The sequence below is a fragment of the Solanum verrucosum genome, unplaced genomic scaffold (assembly GCF_900185275.1).
Source record: "Solanum verrucosum unplaced genomic scaffold, falcon-dt-bn FXZP01000022.1, whole genome shotgun sequence".
In the NCBI taxonomy this organism is placed as follows: Eukaryota; Viridiplantae; Streptophyta; class Magnoliopsida; order Solanales; family Solanaceae; genus Solanum; species Solanum verrucosum.
Window position 1 is genome coordinate 4,682,955 of NW_026020086.1, and position 17,670 is coordinate 4,700,624.

Below are 17,670 nucleotides of genomic sequence, written 5' to 3' on the forward strand. Positions count from 1 at the left end.
TGTAAAGAAATGTCCTGAACAAATGGGCTAGAGTCTTAGAGTGAGCCCAATTAGGTTGATAGAAGCTTTTAAGGCCCATCAGTAATGGGCTTAGGTAAGTGCCATGTAATACCCAAAGTCTGAACCTATTTCGATTCAAATACTTAATGAAATCTTTGAATTTCATCTTAAAATGTTGATTTTTTTAGCTAGTTTGCTAACCGTGTTGTTCGGGTAAACTTTCGTGGCACTATGACAAATTATTGTTTCTGTTGTGATTTGAACCTGAACCTAAGACGTCATGATTCTCATACCATTTTATTGGATCACAATATGTGGTTAGTCACTAAAGATCATTTTTGGTGTAGTGGTATGTTATTGTTGTTGTTTAATTAGCTTTGGGAAAGCATTTTCACCTCACAAATGTGAATTGAAGTATGATGAATGTGGAGTCATGAATGATAACTGTGATAAAATTGTTTCTAATTAATGCTCCAAGCGCAAAACAGAAGTATAATCGTATATAAGCAGTGTATAATCTGTGTACACCGACAAAGAGAAGGAAACATTGAATCAAACCAATTATGTATCTTAAGATCCCTAATTTTAGTGCATTCAGTATTTATACCAAATCAACAAATGTAAGACATATGTATTGCGTTCAAATAAGTATCACTTAACCATGATTCGATTTTAACTGTCAAGGTTAAAATTTTAACCAAGCTCATCTAGTTGATCAAGGATGGGTGGAGGGTAGACAAGTATGAAAAATCTTTTGAACCACAATTGAATCTTGTGTACAAGATATGGTCTACAAACCCAGCATTTGGGGCAGTGGCATAGAAGTCAAGAGGATCTTTACATGCAAGGATGCTACACTAGTCAAGTCAAAACATAATATGACTTTCATAAGATTTTATCACAAAGCACTTACCAAGAAGTTCATAGGGGTTGAAATTTTAGACTGGTCTATCGGAAATAACTTGTCTATCTTTTTAAATTTTCTATTTTATAAGATTATACTCTTCAGACTTCATTTATAAATTATACTGGGTATATTGTTGTTGTTGGTTTTGAAATTATATAGCTTCTTGGTATCAAGAATTATTGTATGTACAACTATAGTGAAGGAAATCAAGATTTTCATTAACGGAATTAAAACATAAAGAAGTAAATACACGGAAATATCCAAGGATGATGCTTTTATAAATGTGAACATGACTAGAACAAACATCCAAAATTTATATTAAATTGCACCAGGACTCCAGAAGTTTCTATGACAGTAATCAAACATACTTTTCATCACAAACTACAGATTGACCAATTCATTTTTTACAAGCAAAGGTGTTAGGCAAATCAACAATATAGTTTTGAGACTTTTACCAACAAGTATATTAATACTCCCTTCGTCCCAATTTATGTGATGTTGTTTGACTTGACACGAAGTTTAAGAAAGAAAGAAATATTTTTGAAACTTGTGGTCTAAACAAGTCATAGATGTTATGTGGATATAAATCATGTCAGAGATAAAATAAATATTTTAAAGTTAAATTGTTAGTAAATATAAAAATAGACAAATCAACGATATAGTATTGAGACCTTTGCCAAAAAGTTTATTACATGGTTGAAAATTAAGACATGTAGTACAAAAGACTATTGCTTGATATCAAGAAATCTTAAGCATCTCAATTTGATTTTCACTAGTCTTAGACGACCTTCTGTTCAAGTACCCCTCTTATACTCAAGCCTCATCAGAGCGTATTTTAAGGAATTCTAAAGGACTCTTTCCTATTGCACAAAAAGATTGAACTATTCTCTACAAAACTCTTCAACAGATCCTCATTTTTTCAACTAGTAAATCGCCTATTTACTTCAAAATGTCTTCGAAAAGGCTATTCTCCTTCCTCTTTCTACTTGTTCTTCCTTTTTCGAGTTCTTCAGATACAACATCTTGGATAAAATCTGGGTTCTGGTATACTGGCAGTGTGTTTCCAACACTTGAAGTTCCTACTATGTACACACATCTTTATGTTTCCTTTGCACATATCAACACTTCGAATTTCGAGGTTTTCATAAATAACTCTGATGAACCATATATCTCAACCTTTACCAAAAATGTGAAACAAAATAATCCATCAGTTATAACACTTCTATCCATATGGGGAGGAAGTGATGAATCCCCTGACTTCTTCGCGATGACTAGTGAATTTTCGCGTAGAAAATCATTCATCACAAGTTCAATAAAAACTGCTCGACTATATGGATTTCAAGGGCTTGATCTTCATGGTGTCAATCCAAATACAGCTGTAAACATGACTAATATGAGAACATTCATTGAAGAGTGGCGAACAACGATTAATTCTGAGTCCAACAATTCATTGATCTTAACTATGGGAGCATACTATTCACCAATGCTAGATCAATCGATGAAATATCCAGTAGAAACAATTGCTAGAAACTTCGATTGGGTTCATCTCAGAGCATATGACTATTATTTGCCTTCAAAAAACAACGTTACACGAGCACATTCAGCTTTATATGATCCATCAAGCACGCGAAATACAGATTATGGGATAAAGGAATGGATCAAGAATGGCTTACCAGCCAATAAAATTGTTATAGGCTTAGCATACCATGGTTATGCGTGGACGCTTGTGAATCCAAATCATAACATGGTAGGCTCGCCTGCAAGAGGTCCAGCAATAGCAAGCGAAGGATCATCGATGAATTACAAATTCATCAAGAGATATATGACAAGTTATGGAGCCATACCTGTCTATAACTCAACTTATGTTGTGAACTATGTTACTATTGGATCATTATGGATTGGTTATGATGATGTCGAGGCTATAAGAACTAAAGTTTCTTACGCGAAGGATAAGGGGCTTCGTGGTTTTGCTGCATTCCAAATTCCTAGCGATGATGTCGATTGGGAGCTTTCAAAAGCAGGTTACATCATAATCCTTTGAAAAATCTCTCTTATAGTTTGTCTTCCAGTATACTTGTCACGTAGAATGTTGAAATTGGAAAAGTTACTAAATATAGAAAGAAACACTCTTTTTGGAACAGACGAAAAAAGAAAAGTAAGATACTAAAATTGGGACAGGACGGGGAAATATTGTTTTACATCCATAGGAAGGGGAATAACCATCATACAGAGCTTGCTTATTCATTTCAAGATTTACTCAATCTATCACACATTTTCACAAATTTCTTTGTACATATGCAACAACAACAACATATCTTAGAGCTTTTTTCTGACTTTTGCTTTTGATAACACCATATAAACATGATAACATTCTTTACAGCCTCAGCCTCAGACGAAGAAGAAGAAGAAGAAGAAGACCATCGCGGTAGCAAGAGAAGGTTACTAGCAATTCTTTTGCCAACGATCACTATCAGTACCATTATCGTAATAAGTTCAATACTTTGTATCTTAAAAAAGAAAACTGTAAGATCTGAAGGTAACTAATATATATCAATTCCTTGTCACTCTTTCTTTTAAACGACTAATCGGAATATAGTGGAACTTAAAAGTTTTACCTTTGATTATAGGTATCGAGGAATTGAACGAAAGAGCTATAGGTCGTAATCTCAAAGTTTTCAGCTTTGGTCAAATAAAAGAAGCTACAAATAATTTCTCCATCAAAAACAAGATTGGAGAGGGAGGTTTTGGACCTGTTTATAAGGTATTGGTAACTCAACTAGTCTTTTTTTTGGTACTTTGACAAAAATCTAAATGTGAAATTGACGAAAATAGAATAGCTTGTACATAAAAAGTTCTATATCTTTTACCTCCTCCTAGGATTCTCTTCTTGATCAGTATTTCCTCCTCGGAATACTTTGTAAGTTTTCCACATAATGTCTCATAGTTAAGACATATAACTCTAGTTTTAGATATTTGAGTTACATTTTAACCATACTCCTTATTGTTCCAGGGAAGGTTAAGTGATGGACAGGAAATCGCAGTAAAACGTCTTTCAGAATGCTCTAAGCAAGGAGTAGAAGAGTTTCAGAATGAGGTCTCACTTGCTTCAAAGTTACAACATGTCAATGTTCTACAACTTCAGGGATTTTGCATCGAAAAAGAAGAGAAAATACTGATTTATGAATACATGTCAAATAGAAGTTTGGATTTCTACCTTTATGGTGCGCGTAATAAACTCTTACCTCATTACAAAATTATTCGTAGTACTTGACAATGCTTACATATTGTTTAAACAAACATTTAGGAATAGAGAACTTCAATCTCGAGAAATTGTCTAAGATATGTGGAATGTATCAAAAACGTACATATAGTTACTAAGAATTGATTGTCTGATCGATGCAGACCCCGTGAAGAGTCTGAAATTAGACTGGGAGACGCGAGTACGTATTATAGAAGGAGTTACTCAAGGACTATTATACCTCCAAGAGTACTCAACATTCACAGTAATTCACAGAGACTTGAAAGCTAGCAACATTTTACTAGACGACGAGATGAAGCCAAGAATCTCAGATTTCGGTATAGCTAGACTATTCCAGAAAGACGAAAAAGAAGCAAGCACTGGAAAGATTGTTGGGACTTAGTAAATATCATGACTCTTTAACCATTGTTTACTTACTTAATATACATACTCCCTACTTTTTAACATCTCTGCTTGTGTTCTGTAGTGGTTGTGTTCCTCCAGAGTATGTTAAACGAGGCGTATACTCCAGGAAATATGATGTTTATAGCTTCGGAGTCCTGCTGTTGCAAATCCTTGGTGGAAAGAAGAATTCATGTGAATATGGCATCGAGAACGATTTGAATCTTCTTGAATACGTAAGTTCATTTCTCCCTCATTGGTAATGAAGAGGAAAACTTTTGTGCTTATATATAGTAAGGAAGTAAATCCATAACCTCAAATATAATGAGGGGATTCGATTCCATAAGGACACACAGTAAATTCTGTGATCTCGAATACAGTATGAACACAACAGAATTACTAACCTCATTTGATCAAAATTCATCAGGCATATGAACTTTGGCAAAAAGACAATGGAGTGGATTTCATTGATCCATCACTGAAAGATGATTTTCGAATAAGTAAACAAGTGAGATACATGCAAGTTGCACTATTATGTGTTCAAGAAAAATGGGAAGACAGACCATCCATGTTGGAGGTATACTCCATGCTCAAAAATGAAATTGAAGTCTTGCCAAATCCTAAAGTTCCTGCCTTTTCCAAAAATAAAAACGATATCGCGAAAGAGACTTTAGTCACAGTTGAACTAGCTTGTTCGGAAAATAGTCTCACTATTTCCCAACTTATAGCTCGTTAACACTTGAAAGTCTGCGTACATCTTACTCTCCTCAGACTCCACTTGGTGTTATTGTTGTCTTTACTTGATTTTGGGAAATCCTTGCATGATGAAGGAAAATTGTTTTAGTAGTGACTTTAAGTATGATGAATGTGGAGTCATGAATGATTATCAACAACAAATTTACTATAATCTCATGAGTGGGATTATGTGAAGGGTGATGTGTATGCGGACCTTACCCTTACATTGTGGAGGTAGAGACGATGTTTCCTGAAGAGCCTCGGTTCGAGTAACACATTTTCAAAGAAGGTTAGAAAAAGGGAATATATAAATATATACCAGAAACAGAATTTTTTTTTCCACCGCTAATCAATGAAAATTTTGTGCTATATATAAAACATGATTTTTAATTTTGACACTATTTCCACCGAACTAGCTCACTGGGAAAACGCATGATGCCATGTCTGTCTTTTGGAAATGGCCTCTCTATTTCTACAGGATAGGCGCAAGGTCTACATACACTCTATTCTCTCCCGACCCCATGCTATTGTTGTATTTCATGAGGATTGTTGCTGGTAATTAAGAACAAAACAACTTGTTAATTGTACAACATAAATATGGAAGATTTGTAAAAGGAACATAATGTGGAAAAATAAAAACAAACTTAAAGTGAACGAATAAAACCAGAAATATAATATGATGTATAACTATATATCAAAGATGTAGATTCATTCATATATATACAATAGTTCCTTTATACTTTGTTCCAAAAAATGATGTTTTTTTTTGGTATTGTAACATTATTTAACTTTGCAAATTTGTACAATATCACAAACATAGCTAAACACTGAATAGATAAAGAACTATTTAGTTGACTAATACAAGTGTGATGTATTTTCCATATATAAATACACTTATACGAGATCACACATAATTTACGATTATTGATTTGGCGTAAACACGAAATACAAATAAGTTGTTACATATTACAAAATGTTCCTCTAGACCTTACCTTTTTGCTGAAAGAGGCTATGTACAATGTTACCTCAGGATTTTTCTTTATTTACAAAAAGTAGTGGATATTATAGTTGAGAATGTTCTGTGGACTATGAACTATATATACACAATCAAAAATTATGGTGAAACGGTAAATATTTTTTCATTTTCAATAAAAGTTTTCAGAGTCGAATTTTGAATATTGAATTGTTTTTAATAGTAAGCATTTTACCTTTTAAATTAGATTTTTCAATGTAAATTTGAATTAATCTAACTACACAATAAATATTGAACATAGAGTAAAAAAAATGGACTTATGAGCTATGAGGCACCATGAAATCGTAGTCAACTCCATGGATAAACATCTTTTCACATTATTCAGAATTTAAACACATTTTAATTTTTAAGGATTGGTAAAAAAGTCAAAAACGAAACCACTACGGATTTGTCAACTTTAACTATTCAAAAAATATATATCTCGGCAATTTCAACGTTTGATATATATTTTTTTAATTATCCTGTCAGTTCCAAAATACTTATCACATTCTAGTTCTTTAGAGTAAAATTACTCAAATAATTAATATTTTAAGATGTATTTTTTTCACCATATTGATATAAGAAAAATTATAATTTATAATATTTTTTATTTATTTTTTAATATCAAAATTTTAATTTTATAATAATAGTAAATTAATTTAATTTAATTAATTCTCTGTGATAAGTATTATGGGACGGAAGGAGTAATGTATATCATTAATAACTTTATCTTGTCAATAGAGCTGACTCAGAATTATGTCCTTTTTTTGCCATTAATTAGTTCATTGACACATAGTTCCACTACCCTATACATAATTAATTTGAATAAATTGATATAACAACTTTGAGAAAAATAAAATCATTTTTCATTGGTTTTAAAACTACTTCATAAATAGAGCTATTTATGGATATCACTATATGTTGTAATTTTTTTAAAATATCACTATATAAAAAATAATAAGAGGGTTGAAATTGCTACATCAATTAATTTTTCCTATAAAGAAAGTCCACAAGAAAAATGGAAAGTGAAATAACCAAAAATTTTGCAAAATTCCCATTTGATTAGTATTTTTATGTTTTCTTTTTCTAAATCCAATTAAGATTCCCAAGAAAATTTGTCTTTGACTAATAGATAAAATTTCTAGTTGACTATTTTAATAAATATTTTTAACTTTTCTTCACAAATAGTGGGGACCATTTGTCTAGGATGATGATGAATTGTCGCAATATATAACTCATTAATTTAATTAATAAGATTGGTTTGACAATATAAAAAAAATCATTTACATTATTTGTGTATATGAGGTGTCACAATCCAAGTTCATGATACGTATTGTTCACTTTGGCTCTACATGCCTTGTGAATTTGTCCCTTGAGCTATACAGCCGCCATCGAGCTCAATAATCGCATGTATCATGTTAACTTGTATTATGCTTTATAAATAAAAATCTTTACTTTCATCTTTCATTTTGATGTGGGATACATCTAAGGTGTTATGTGCACCCCATCTATAAAAGTTTATTGACCCTAGAAGCACATATATAGTCGGTCTTTCTCTTCGATCTACCCTCATCGATCCGTCCTTTATATATCATAGGCGCTAGAAACTTAGAATTCCCGTCGAGGTTTGACCTCTCACATGAGTGTCTGACTCTTATATCATATTAGTTATCATCATAATCATAACACTTATTGTCCACTTTGATCCAACAAGTCTCAGTTGCCTTACGTATGTGTTTCTTGGTAGGCCTTCATCGATCCAAAAAATGTGTACATCATGTGAACTTATGGTGTGTTATAGAGTTTTTTAATTTCCTCTTTTATCTCGATATGTAAGATTGACTTAAGATGTCATGTGTATCCTTCTTTAGAAACTTAGCAACTTAAAAACCAAACAATCATTTTCTTTAACACATTTTTATCAGTCAGCCCTCTGTCAAAAACGTCACATAATATAACTCAATCTTTAATTGAATAAATAGGTACTACTCCCAAAACTTATGATAAATGTTGGAGGAAGCTTCATTACTTTTTGTAATACTCTAGAAGAAATAATCCCTTTAATTAAGATAGAAATTAATTATAAGATGGATGATATAATTTGAACAAAAAAGATACATCCAAGAATAAAAAACCAAACTGTTTGCTGAGAGGTCCCTATTAATCTTATTATCATAATCATAATACTTATTCTTAATCACAATTGCACTAAAAGTTGTCAAGAATGTTACAAATTCATCAAATTATTAGATTAATTAATATTAAGGTAAGTAGAATATATACATGCAGAAAAACAATACTAGTAGTTGAGTAAAATATAATTTATTGACAAACTATCTGACAAAGTTAATCACTTAAAATTAATTTATTAGAGACAATTTAATAATTGTCATATCCAAGACATTAAAGAATATTCAGAAAGGCATTTTGAAAACCAATTTGATTTTATCTCTTTTTGTTCTGTTTAAAAAAGTTTTAAGTATTATACATTTTAAACCTTATAATACTAACTAATAAGTGAACCTCTTTTATTTATTCATACATCCACATATACAATATAAAATTATGAAAAATAGAAATTCAAATGTTAAAAAACATTTAATTTTATTACGTTGTGATGTATATATATATATCTATATCACTTATGATATTTATTTTAATAATGTATCATTATTTCGCTCCTGATTTTATGAAAGAATTTAAAATTTAAAATTTTAAACTCTGTAAATCATTCATGGAATTTCAAACTTACAAACTTTTGCACATTATGTTAAGAGCTCTATATGTTATTTCACATTTTTCCTAGGGGTACTTTTGTCCAAATATTATTCTCTTCCTTAAAAAGTGACTACTTTCCTATTACTTTGTTATGTGAGTGTTATAATTTTTAATTTCCATATCTCTTCACTACAATTCTTTTATATATATAATAAAATAAATAATAAAAGTGCCATTAAGACTTTATATAATTAAAGGCATTATATAATAAGGGCGGCTTCATCATTTTATGGCGAGATTGACTCAACATCACGATAGCCAGATTTGCATTAATACTTTACGAGATCGATTCGTTGAATTCAACACATCAAATAAGACGTTTGTTTACAATCTCGTATAACTATTATATGTGCGAGTCATAAAGAAATATATATTATTTTGTATAGGATAGAAGATCAAAAGTTGCTATCTTATTAGGTTCAACCACTATAGTTGTTCGAAACCCACAAACCATTTCGATTGGGGTTCATAATTTCTTCGAATATGTTCAAATTAAACTCTACATTATTAATACCTCCGACCAGTGGCGGAGCCACATGTACTTGAGGGGTGTTAACCGACACTCCTTTATCAGAAAATTACTCTGTACATTCTTTATATCTCGACACTCTTTAGTAAAAAATTTAGCTCTATCACTGCATCCAACGCCAAACGGCACCTTATTCCTTAGTACAAAATAATTAGACCAAGTCAACAATATTATTAAAATGTTCCAGAAAAAAAAAAACTAAAATGTTCTAAATTCAGATTTTAAATTTTCAATCATATTTTTAATGTAAAATGTTCAACCTATATGACCAAGCCATTGATGAAAACTTGGTGCTCATGTGGACCATATCCATTAAATTATGTCCTTTTAATTTTTCTTATCTGTCCATTTACTTCATGGGGCATGTTGCATTGAGGTGAGAAAGGTCAATTCCATTACAATTTTAAAAGAATTTTTAACTTATACATGCAATAATAATTAGAGACGAATTCATAATTTAAAGAGTACATGTTTGAAATTTTAGTTTCAAAATTGAAAATTGTTACATGTTAAATGAACTTCCTATGAAAAATAGAAGGTTTAAATTAATGTCACTAAGTTTTAAGTGAAACCATAAATGAAAGTTTATGTCCGCCCTTGCAATATAAAGAATTTGTACACTATAATGCATTTTATTAGTCTATTTACTTTATTTTTTAGGTTATTAATCTCATTTGTTAAAAACGATTTTTATAGTAATTATTTTTAGGTGATATGATTAGTATAATAGAAAATTACATTATTAGTGTATAAAATTAAATTTATTTTATAATTGTTATAATTATAATTGAATCTTAAGTCAATTGGGTTAAAGGTGATGGCGTAAGATCCAAAAAATATAGTATATATTAAGATAGACCATTCATCATTTTTCATAAAATAAAGATAGCAAAGTGAAGAAAGCTACTTAAGAATCAAGGTAGATCTCAATATATTCCATTTTCCATTACATAAACTTAAGGTTGTAAGGGTGTGTTCTTTTGAAATATAAATGGGCTTCTTGCTTATTTTGTTTCAAAATATAAACAAAATTTATTATCTTAAAGTATTTGTATATATAAGCTAAATAAATGCTATAGAAGATAGTGGTGAAGGGTAGGGGTAGTGCAGTCGTAGGGATGAGAAGTTATAGAATGGATAAAGATAATGTGTGTTGGACGGTGAAAAACATACAATCAGTATGTTGGAGTAATGATTCAAGAGGGGCCGATGCCTAACTTCTCGACCCATTTCTCATTCATTCTCGATTCAATATGTATTATAAATTCACGAGCAATTAAGTTGACCTACGATAACAAGTAAATAGTTTTATATCCTTTGTATTGCAACCACATGAATAGCTAATAATTACGTCTCGAGTGGACAACTATATTAGGTGCTTGTCAAACTTCAATCATCCTAAGGGAAATCTTATTAAGAACTTTTCCTCTTTTGACTTATATTAAAATCAAATGTCCTTCTAGAGTTTGAATTAGTCAAAAGGTATGTGGTGAATAGTAGTGGTTATCTTTCATTCTTAATCAAATATTTCAGGTTCGAGATTTGGATATGAAGTCCTTATTGATAAAAAATGTGGGATTTCTCAGTACGGATCAGGATTTAATCAAGGGTTCAACCAACTCTAAAGTAGAGTAGTTGTACTTGCCTTTTTCTTAGAGTGGATTGAGGAAGAAGTGGAACTCAGATGAGAACGTAGAGAGCATTTTACCTTCAATTAGTGGTGGAGTTAGTAATTTAGTGAAGGGTGTACAAATTTTCTTTCTAAGTTTTGTCAAGGGTATGCAAAATTAAATATACGCTCATAATAGCTATCATTTAACCTCTATACACCATATAATTATCCGGTGAAGAGTGTATACCTAACTCCTTCCCCTAAGGTGGCTCGGCTGATGCTCCCAACACTAGACTTTCTGGTAAGAATCTGAATTTAATCAGACTTCAATATAAGTACCGGACATCACGGGAGACCAAAAAAAAGAGAGTCAAAAAAGGCATTAACTCCATTGAGAAGTGGGACAATATATACTCATAACTAACTAGTCAAAAATATCAACTTTTTAATAATAATTCCTTTAGGTAATCTTCAACTCCATCCACACATACCAAGTCATGTTTTTCATGTCTTGTGGACAAATAGAAACAGCCAATTCCTTAATACCAAAAAAATAAATATTCCAAGTTAGACCTTTATCAAGGCTCCATTTGTCCTATAAATAGAGAAGAAACTAAAGCAACAAACATATGATCTTATTTTTTTTGTATCAATAAAATGGCTAACATTATGTTATGTTGTATTGTCTTGTGTCTTGCCCTTTGTTCTGGTGTAATGGCACACCCTCCCTCTAAAGGTGTCAAAGGTGCATATTACCCTTCATGGGCATTTTCAACTTTCCCACCATCATCCATAGACACATCTTTGTTCACTCACATCTACTATGCATTCCTTGTACCAAACAACACAACATTTAAATTCGATATTGACGATGAAACCTCCACTCTCCTCTTCAACTTCACCTCCACCCTCCGGTCCAAAAGACCGTCTGTCAAGACACTATTTTCGGTTGGGGGAGGAGGTGAAGGACCGGCTAGGTTCTCGCGTATGGCATCAACATCTGCCTCTCGTTTGTCTTTTATAAAATCTAGCATAGAGGTAGCTAGAAAATATAAATTTGATGGATTTGATCTTGACTGGGAATTCCCTCAGAACAATAAGGACATGGAGAATTTCGCGATTTTAGTAAACGAATGGAGGGTTGAGGTTAAAAAAGAATCTTTGGCTACAAAAAGGCCACAACTTTTGATCACAGCAGCTGTTTACTTCTCTGTTGACTTCTTCCTATGGGGTGAATTTAGATCATATCCTGTGCCTTCAATTAACAAGAACTTGGATTGGATCAACTTAATGTTCTACGATTATCGTGGATCATGGGACACGTCTGCCACTGGTGCACAAGCAGCATTATTTGACACGAAAAGTAATGTTAGTACAAGTTATGGACTAAGTACTTGGATCAAAGCAGGGGCCTTAAGAAGCAAATTGATTATGGGATTGCCACTTTATGGTAGGACATGGAAATTGAAAGATCCAAATGTTGATGGAATTGGTGCACCAGCAGTTGGTGTTGGTCCTGGTGATGAAGGGACATTAACTTATAGGGAAATTGAGAAATTCAATGAGGAAAATAATGCTAAAGTTGTATATGATTCTGCTACTGTTTCTGCTTATTCTGTGGCTGGAACTTCTTGGATTGGCTTTGATGACACTAACTCTGTTGCAAGGAAGTTACACTATGCTCAATCACAAAGACTTAGAGGCTACTTTTTTTGGGCTGTTGCTGGTGATAAAGATTGGAAAATCTCAAGAACAGGTAACTTGCTTTACACTTATTTTACAAAAAAAGTATTCAACTCGTATACACTGACAGTGTCAACAATTTCTTACACTATTTCACATTTTAACTTCTTGTCGCAGTATATAAGTTAAATCCTGCTAAAATGAAGATGTAGCATATAGATATTTGCTAAATCACAATCGATTAAATCTCTTACGGAGACTTACTTTATTCTTTTTCTTATTGTGTAGCTAAGCAATCATGGATTATTTCCTAAGAGATGAAGGGGGGAACAAGACTCTTCCTTTGGACTTATATATATATATATTTTGTTTGTGAAAGTGTATTGAAGCTGAATAGTTCATCTTCTTTTTATTTATGCACTATATATATGTTGTACCATTTAGTTATACGTACTTTCAGCTAATAAAGTTTATTTTAAGTGTAAGAGAATACAAACTTTTAACTTAGAAATTTGTTGAATGAACACTCAAATGTAACTTGTACTCCTCTAGTTCAAATTTTCTTAACATTTCCCAAAAAGAACAACAAGAAATGCATCAAATATAAATCATAATTCGTCTTAGTACTAATTCAAATGTGAAGTGTAAATAGAAATGGAGAAAGTATATCAAATAAACTCAATCAAATGATCCATTGATCGATAAGTATTCCCTCTCATAGACTGTGTGGCTGCACCTCAGATTTCATCATGATCCCATGCCATAGAAGCTGAAATTATTATGATCAATTGTTAAGTTTTCAACTGTCGATGCCATAATTTATAAACAGTATGCTGATTATGAAGAAAATAACTAGGCATATGTCTACGGATTTAAGTTATATACACTGACATACTGTATATAGCTGGTTAATTACCATTTTGTTAGTTTACCTTATAAGTGCCCTGATTGTGTAAGTTATACCGTCTGTGCATAGAACTTAAACTCTACGTCTAGAAATGGAAGAAGTTTAGAAATTTTACCTGTTCTTGAAAGAGTCCAGTTGCTGTCAGAGCCAAGGGCCCAAAAAAAGTAACCACCAAGACCCTGAGCTTTAGCATACTTGATCTTGGCTCTGATGGAGTTCGTATCGTCATATCCAATCCAATTTGTTCCAGAATATGAATATGTTGAAACTGTTTCATTATTGTATACTACAGAGGCATTGTTTTCTGAATTGAATGTTACTATATCATCATACGACATTTCTCCGTGAGTTCCAGGACCAACTCCTACTGCAGGAGCTCCGATTCCGTGATCATTTGGATCCTTCAATTCCCATGTATTTCCATATAAGGGAATTCCCATGACTAACTTTGTTGAAGGAACCCCATTTTGTTTCCAGGATGAAATTCCGTAGCTTGTGCTAATATTGCTAGACTTATCGTATAACAAGGCCGGAGCACCAGTTGCTGAAGTGTCCCAAGAACCTTGGTAGTTATAGCACATAGGGCTCAAGAAATCAAGATAGTTGCTTAGAGCTTCTGTGGGATAAATTGTACCCGATAAGAGAACGTTTGGGGAGAAGTAAACAGCAGCAGACAGGATTAGTGGAGGTTTGGAGGAAGCTAGTGACTCTATGTTGATGGCGAGGCGCCATTCTTTGAGGAGCAATGCTAGATTGAGCATGTTTTCTGACTCGATAGGGAATTCCCAATCAAGATCAAGGCCATCAAAGCCGTAATTTCTGGATACATCTATCGTTGATTTGATGAATGCAGCGCGATTATCTTGGCAACTCATCATACTAGGGAGTACTGGAGAACCTGTATCTCCTCCTATTGATAGCAAAGCCTTTGTTGCAGGGCTATGGGAATGGATGATGGATGTGAAGTTAATCATTGATTGCTTGTCAACTTGGCTTACGAGCAACTGGAACGATGTATTATCAGGCACAGCAAATGCGTAGAAAATGTGGGTGAAATATGCAGTAGGGATGCTTGATGGAGGAGCTTTTTCTGCTAGCCATGAAGGCCAATATGCACCTTTGATGCCAGAAAGCGGAGGTGCAGGTCCAGGAGCTGGAGCAGGTGTATCGGGATATGGTAGTGAGGCAGGGACCGGAGGCATAGATAGTGGAGCTGGAGCTGGAGGCATCATTGGTGGAGTAGAGATAGGAAATAAAGGCTTGGATGGTGAGGGTGGACTAAAGTAGGGAACAGAAGGGGCGGATGGTGAAATAGAGGGGGATGTTACAGGCATGTACGGTGGGATAATGGCTGGAAATGGAGGCATAGATGGTACAAGGAAGATCGGATTGAAAGGCGGGGATGGTGGACTAGTGGCTGGAAGTGGAGGCATGGATGGTACAGGGAATATAGGTATGGAAGGTGGGGATGATGGACTAGTGCTTGGAAATGGAGGCAGTGAAGGTATAGGCAAGCCCGGAATTAGAGGCGAGGAGGGTGAACTAGGAGAGCCTGGAAATGGAGGCACAAGTGGTATAGGAAAGCCTGGAACTATAGGCAGGGACGATGGACTAGTGCTTGGAAATGGAGGCATTGATGGTATAGGCAAACCTGGAATTAGAGGCGAGGACGGTGAACTAGGAGATCCTGGAAATGAAGGCACAATTGGTATAGGGAATCCTGGAACTAGAGGTGGACTAGTGCTTGGAAATGGAGGTTGTGATGGTATAGGAAAGCCTGGAATTAGAGGCGAGGATGCTGAACTAGGCGATCCTGGAATTGAAGGCACAAATGGTATAGGTAAGCCTGGAAATAGAGGCGAGGACGGTGAACTAGGCGATCCTGGAAATGGAGGCAGTGATGGTATAGGTAAGCCTGGAATTAGAGGCGAGGACGGTGATCCTGGAATTGAAGGCACAAATGGTATAGGTAAGCCTGGAAATAGAGGCGAGGACGGTGAACTAGGCGATCCTGGAAATGGAGGCAGTGATGGTATAGGTAAGCCTGGAATTAGAGGCGAGGACGGTGATCCTGGAATTGAAGGCACAAATGGTATAGGTAAGCCTGGAATTAGAGGCAAGGACGGTGAACCTGGAACAAAAGGTGCAGATCGTGGACTAGCGCCTGGAAATGGAGGCACAGATGGTATTGGAAAGGTGGGAACAGACGGTGGACTAGTGCCTGGAAAAGGAGGCATCTCAGATGGTGCAAAGCGCGACGGGAGTAGAGGTGGCATTGTACCAGAAAATGGTGAAGGAGACACAGAAATATGAGTTGATGCAAAACACACATGAAAATTAGCAACAACAACCAAAAAAGTTGACAACATTTGTACTACTGCTGCCATATTTTGTTAGTCACTAGTCCTTCACCAACAATAACATACATGAAAATGAGATTTATATAAACTGTATACTATATACTAAAACAAGATGAGAAAATAAAAACAGAAATTGCCAATGTGCTATCTTTGGTAACTACATTATTTGTTTGTCATATTTTCTTATAATATAATTACATTGATGTAACAATATTGTTAAAACCTCTGATTTTATCGACATATATATCTATGTCACACAAAAGTTAATTATTCTAATTTGATTTTGGATCTTCCTAGGCCATCTTTATCATAGTCAAGTATATTAATTTCTCCAATTTAGCAAACAAAACATTGTTGGACCAACAATGTGGTTATTATATGTAAGAAGGAAGATAATAGTTACATATGTATCTTTTGCACTCTTGGTTTGTAATCTAGGTGTTTGTTGTTTTTGTAATAAAATCGAATCTTTTGCTTTTACTTTCTAGTTTGATTTTGTAATTTTTATTTTGATAATGCTAATAGTTTATTTCATGTTCAAAATAACTTGTAATTTTTTAATTAATCATCATTGTTTAATTCAAATGTCATCAAGATATTTTGGTATATCACAATTAAATCTTTATTTTTTTTAATATAAAAAGAATCATGTTGGCTAAATTCTTGGAAAATGCAAACGATTTCTTGAAGAAAGCTACATATATAACTTGATTATATATATTTCCTTTTTTTCTTAAAGAATAATTGATTTAATAGTGTTGGAATATAAATATGTGTTTAAAAGTATATTAATTATCATACACTTAATTGATTTGATTTTGGTTCCAAAAATATTTGAAAGATCAAATTGATTGATTTGGTTTGATTCCAGCATTTGAAATTATGACTTAATTGATTTGATTTCTTTTTAGTGAAAAACAAACTCAAACCGAATTGTTCTTTAAGGAATTTTTAGAAATGAACAAGAAAGTGATTGTTGAAATATTCTAGTAAGATGAGACTTATCTCTAGCTTTATTATATGTTTTGGGTTTCAAATCTCAGTCTCATGAAAAAATTAAAGTGATATTATTTAGACTTGTTGAAAATAGTTTAAGGAGGATGTGTTCAAATTTGTATATATGTTTTTTTTTAAAAAATTAACACCTCCAAAAAAAAATATGAAAGAAATTACATTAAATAGTAATAGTATCTAGATCATAATTAAAGGGATGGAAAGTCATTAAACATAAAAAGATTTACTATCCAAATAATTAAAGGTAATCTCATTAAAGAAAATAGTAAGTTAATCATTTCTTAATACTATATAAGATAAGCGTGGTGCTTCGTCATTTTCATTATCAAAAATACATTTTTGAAGAAATTATAACAAAAAAAAGAAGAAGATGGCAGCCTCTTTGTCTTTGTTTAAAGTTGTGCTTCTTCTTGTGCTATTTTTCATGGGCAATGCAGGTATATAATCTCTTTGCTTTATTCTTTCTTTACCAATCAAGAATGTTAAGAGATTA

General features: G+C 33.0%; 4 protein-coding genes across 4 annotated transcripts; 3 read left to right on the forward strand and 1 right to left on the reverse strand.

The window, feature by feature from the left end:
* Positions 1-1,856: 1,856 nt before the first annotated feature.
* LOC125824430 (wall-associated receptor kinase 5-like) lies at positions 1,857-5,303 on the forward strand. Its single transcript, XM_049503805.1, has 7 exons — positions 1,857-2,928; positions 3,294-3,443; positions 3,535-3,668; positions 3,918-4,128; positions 4,310-4,547; positions 4,633-4,783; positions 4,975-5,303. The coding sequence occupies exons 1-7, from the start codon at positions 1,857-1,859 to the stop codon at positions 5,281-5,283; spliced, it is 2,265 nt and encodes a 754-aa protein (XP_049359762.1). The 3' UTR covers positions 5,284-5,303.
* A 6,556-nt stretch (positions 5,304-11,859) lies between these two features.
* On the forward strand, positions 11,860-13,222 carry LOC125824570 (nod factor hydrolase protein 1-like). The gene is made up of 2 exons (XM_049503969.1): positions 11,860-12,969; positions 13,185-13,222. The coding sequence occupies exons 1-2, from the start codon at positions 11,871-11,873 to the stop codon at positions 13,208-13,210; spliced, it is 1,125 nt and encodes a 374-aa protein (XP_049359926.1). The 5' UTR covers positions 11,860-11,870; the 3' UTR covers positions 13,211-13,222.
* A 631-nt stretch (positions 13,223-13,853) lies between these two features.
* Positions 13,854-15,137, reverse strand: LOC125824683 (class V chitinase CHIT5-like). The gene has a single exon (XM_049504075.1). The coding sequence runs from the start codon at positions 15,135-15,137 to the stop codon at positions 13,854-13,856; it is 1,284 nt and encodes a 427-aa protein (XP_049360032.1).
* A 13-nt stretch (positions 15,138-15,150) lies between these two features.
* Positions 15,151-16,116, forward strand: LOC125824684 (uncharacterized). Its single transcript, XM_049504076.1, has one exon. The coding sequence runs from the start codon at positions 15,151-15,153 to the stop codon at positions 16,114-16,116; it is 966 nt and encodes a 321-aa protein (XP_049360033.1).
* The last annotated feature ends 1,554 nt before the right edge of the window (positions 16,117-17,670 follow it).

What these genes read in the sequence shown, in the direction of transcription:
- LOC125824430 (XM_049503805.1), top strand. Translation starts at nt 1,857, where the DNA reads ATGTCTTCGAAAAGGCTATTCTCCTTCCTCTTTCTACTTGTTCTTCCT. An exon ending in TTTGGATTTCTACCTTTATG is followed by an intron (nt 4,129 to 4,309) that starts GTGCGCGTAATA and finishes TGATCGATGCAG; the next exon opens with ACCCCGTGAAGAGTCTGAAA. An exon ending in ATTTGAATCTTCTTGAATAC is followed by an intron (nt 4,784 to 4,974) that starts GTAAGTTCATTT and finishes AAAATTCATCAG; the next exon opens with GCATATGAACTTTGGCAAAA.
- LOC125824570 (XM_049503969.1), top strand. Translation starts at nt 11,871, where the DNA reads ATGGCTAACATTATGTTATGTTGTATTGTCTTGTGTCTTGCCCTTTGT. An exon ending in TTGGAAAATCTCAAGAACAG is followed by an intron (nt 12,970 to 13,184) that starts GTAACTTGCTTT and finishes CTTATTGTGTAG; the next exon opens with CTAAGCAATCATGGATTATT.
- LOC125824683 (XM_049504075.1), bottom strand. Translation starts at nt 15,137, where the DNA reads ATGCCTGTAACATCCCCCTCTATTTCACCATCCGCCCCTTCTGTTCCC.
- LOC125824684 (XM_049504076.1), top strand. Translation starts at nt 15,151, where the DNA reads ATGGCTGGAAATGGAGGCATAGATGGTACAAGGAAGATCGGATTGAAA.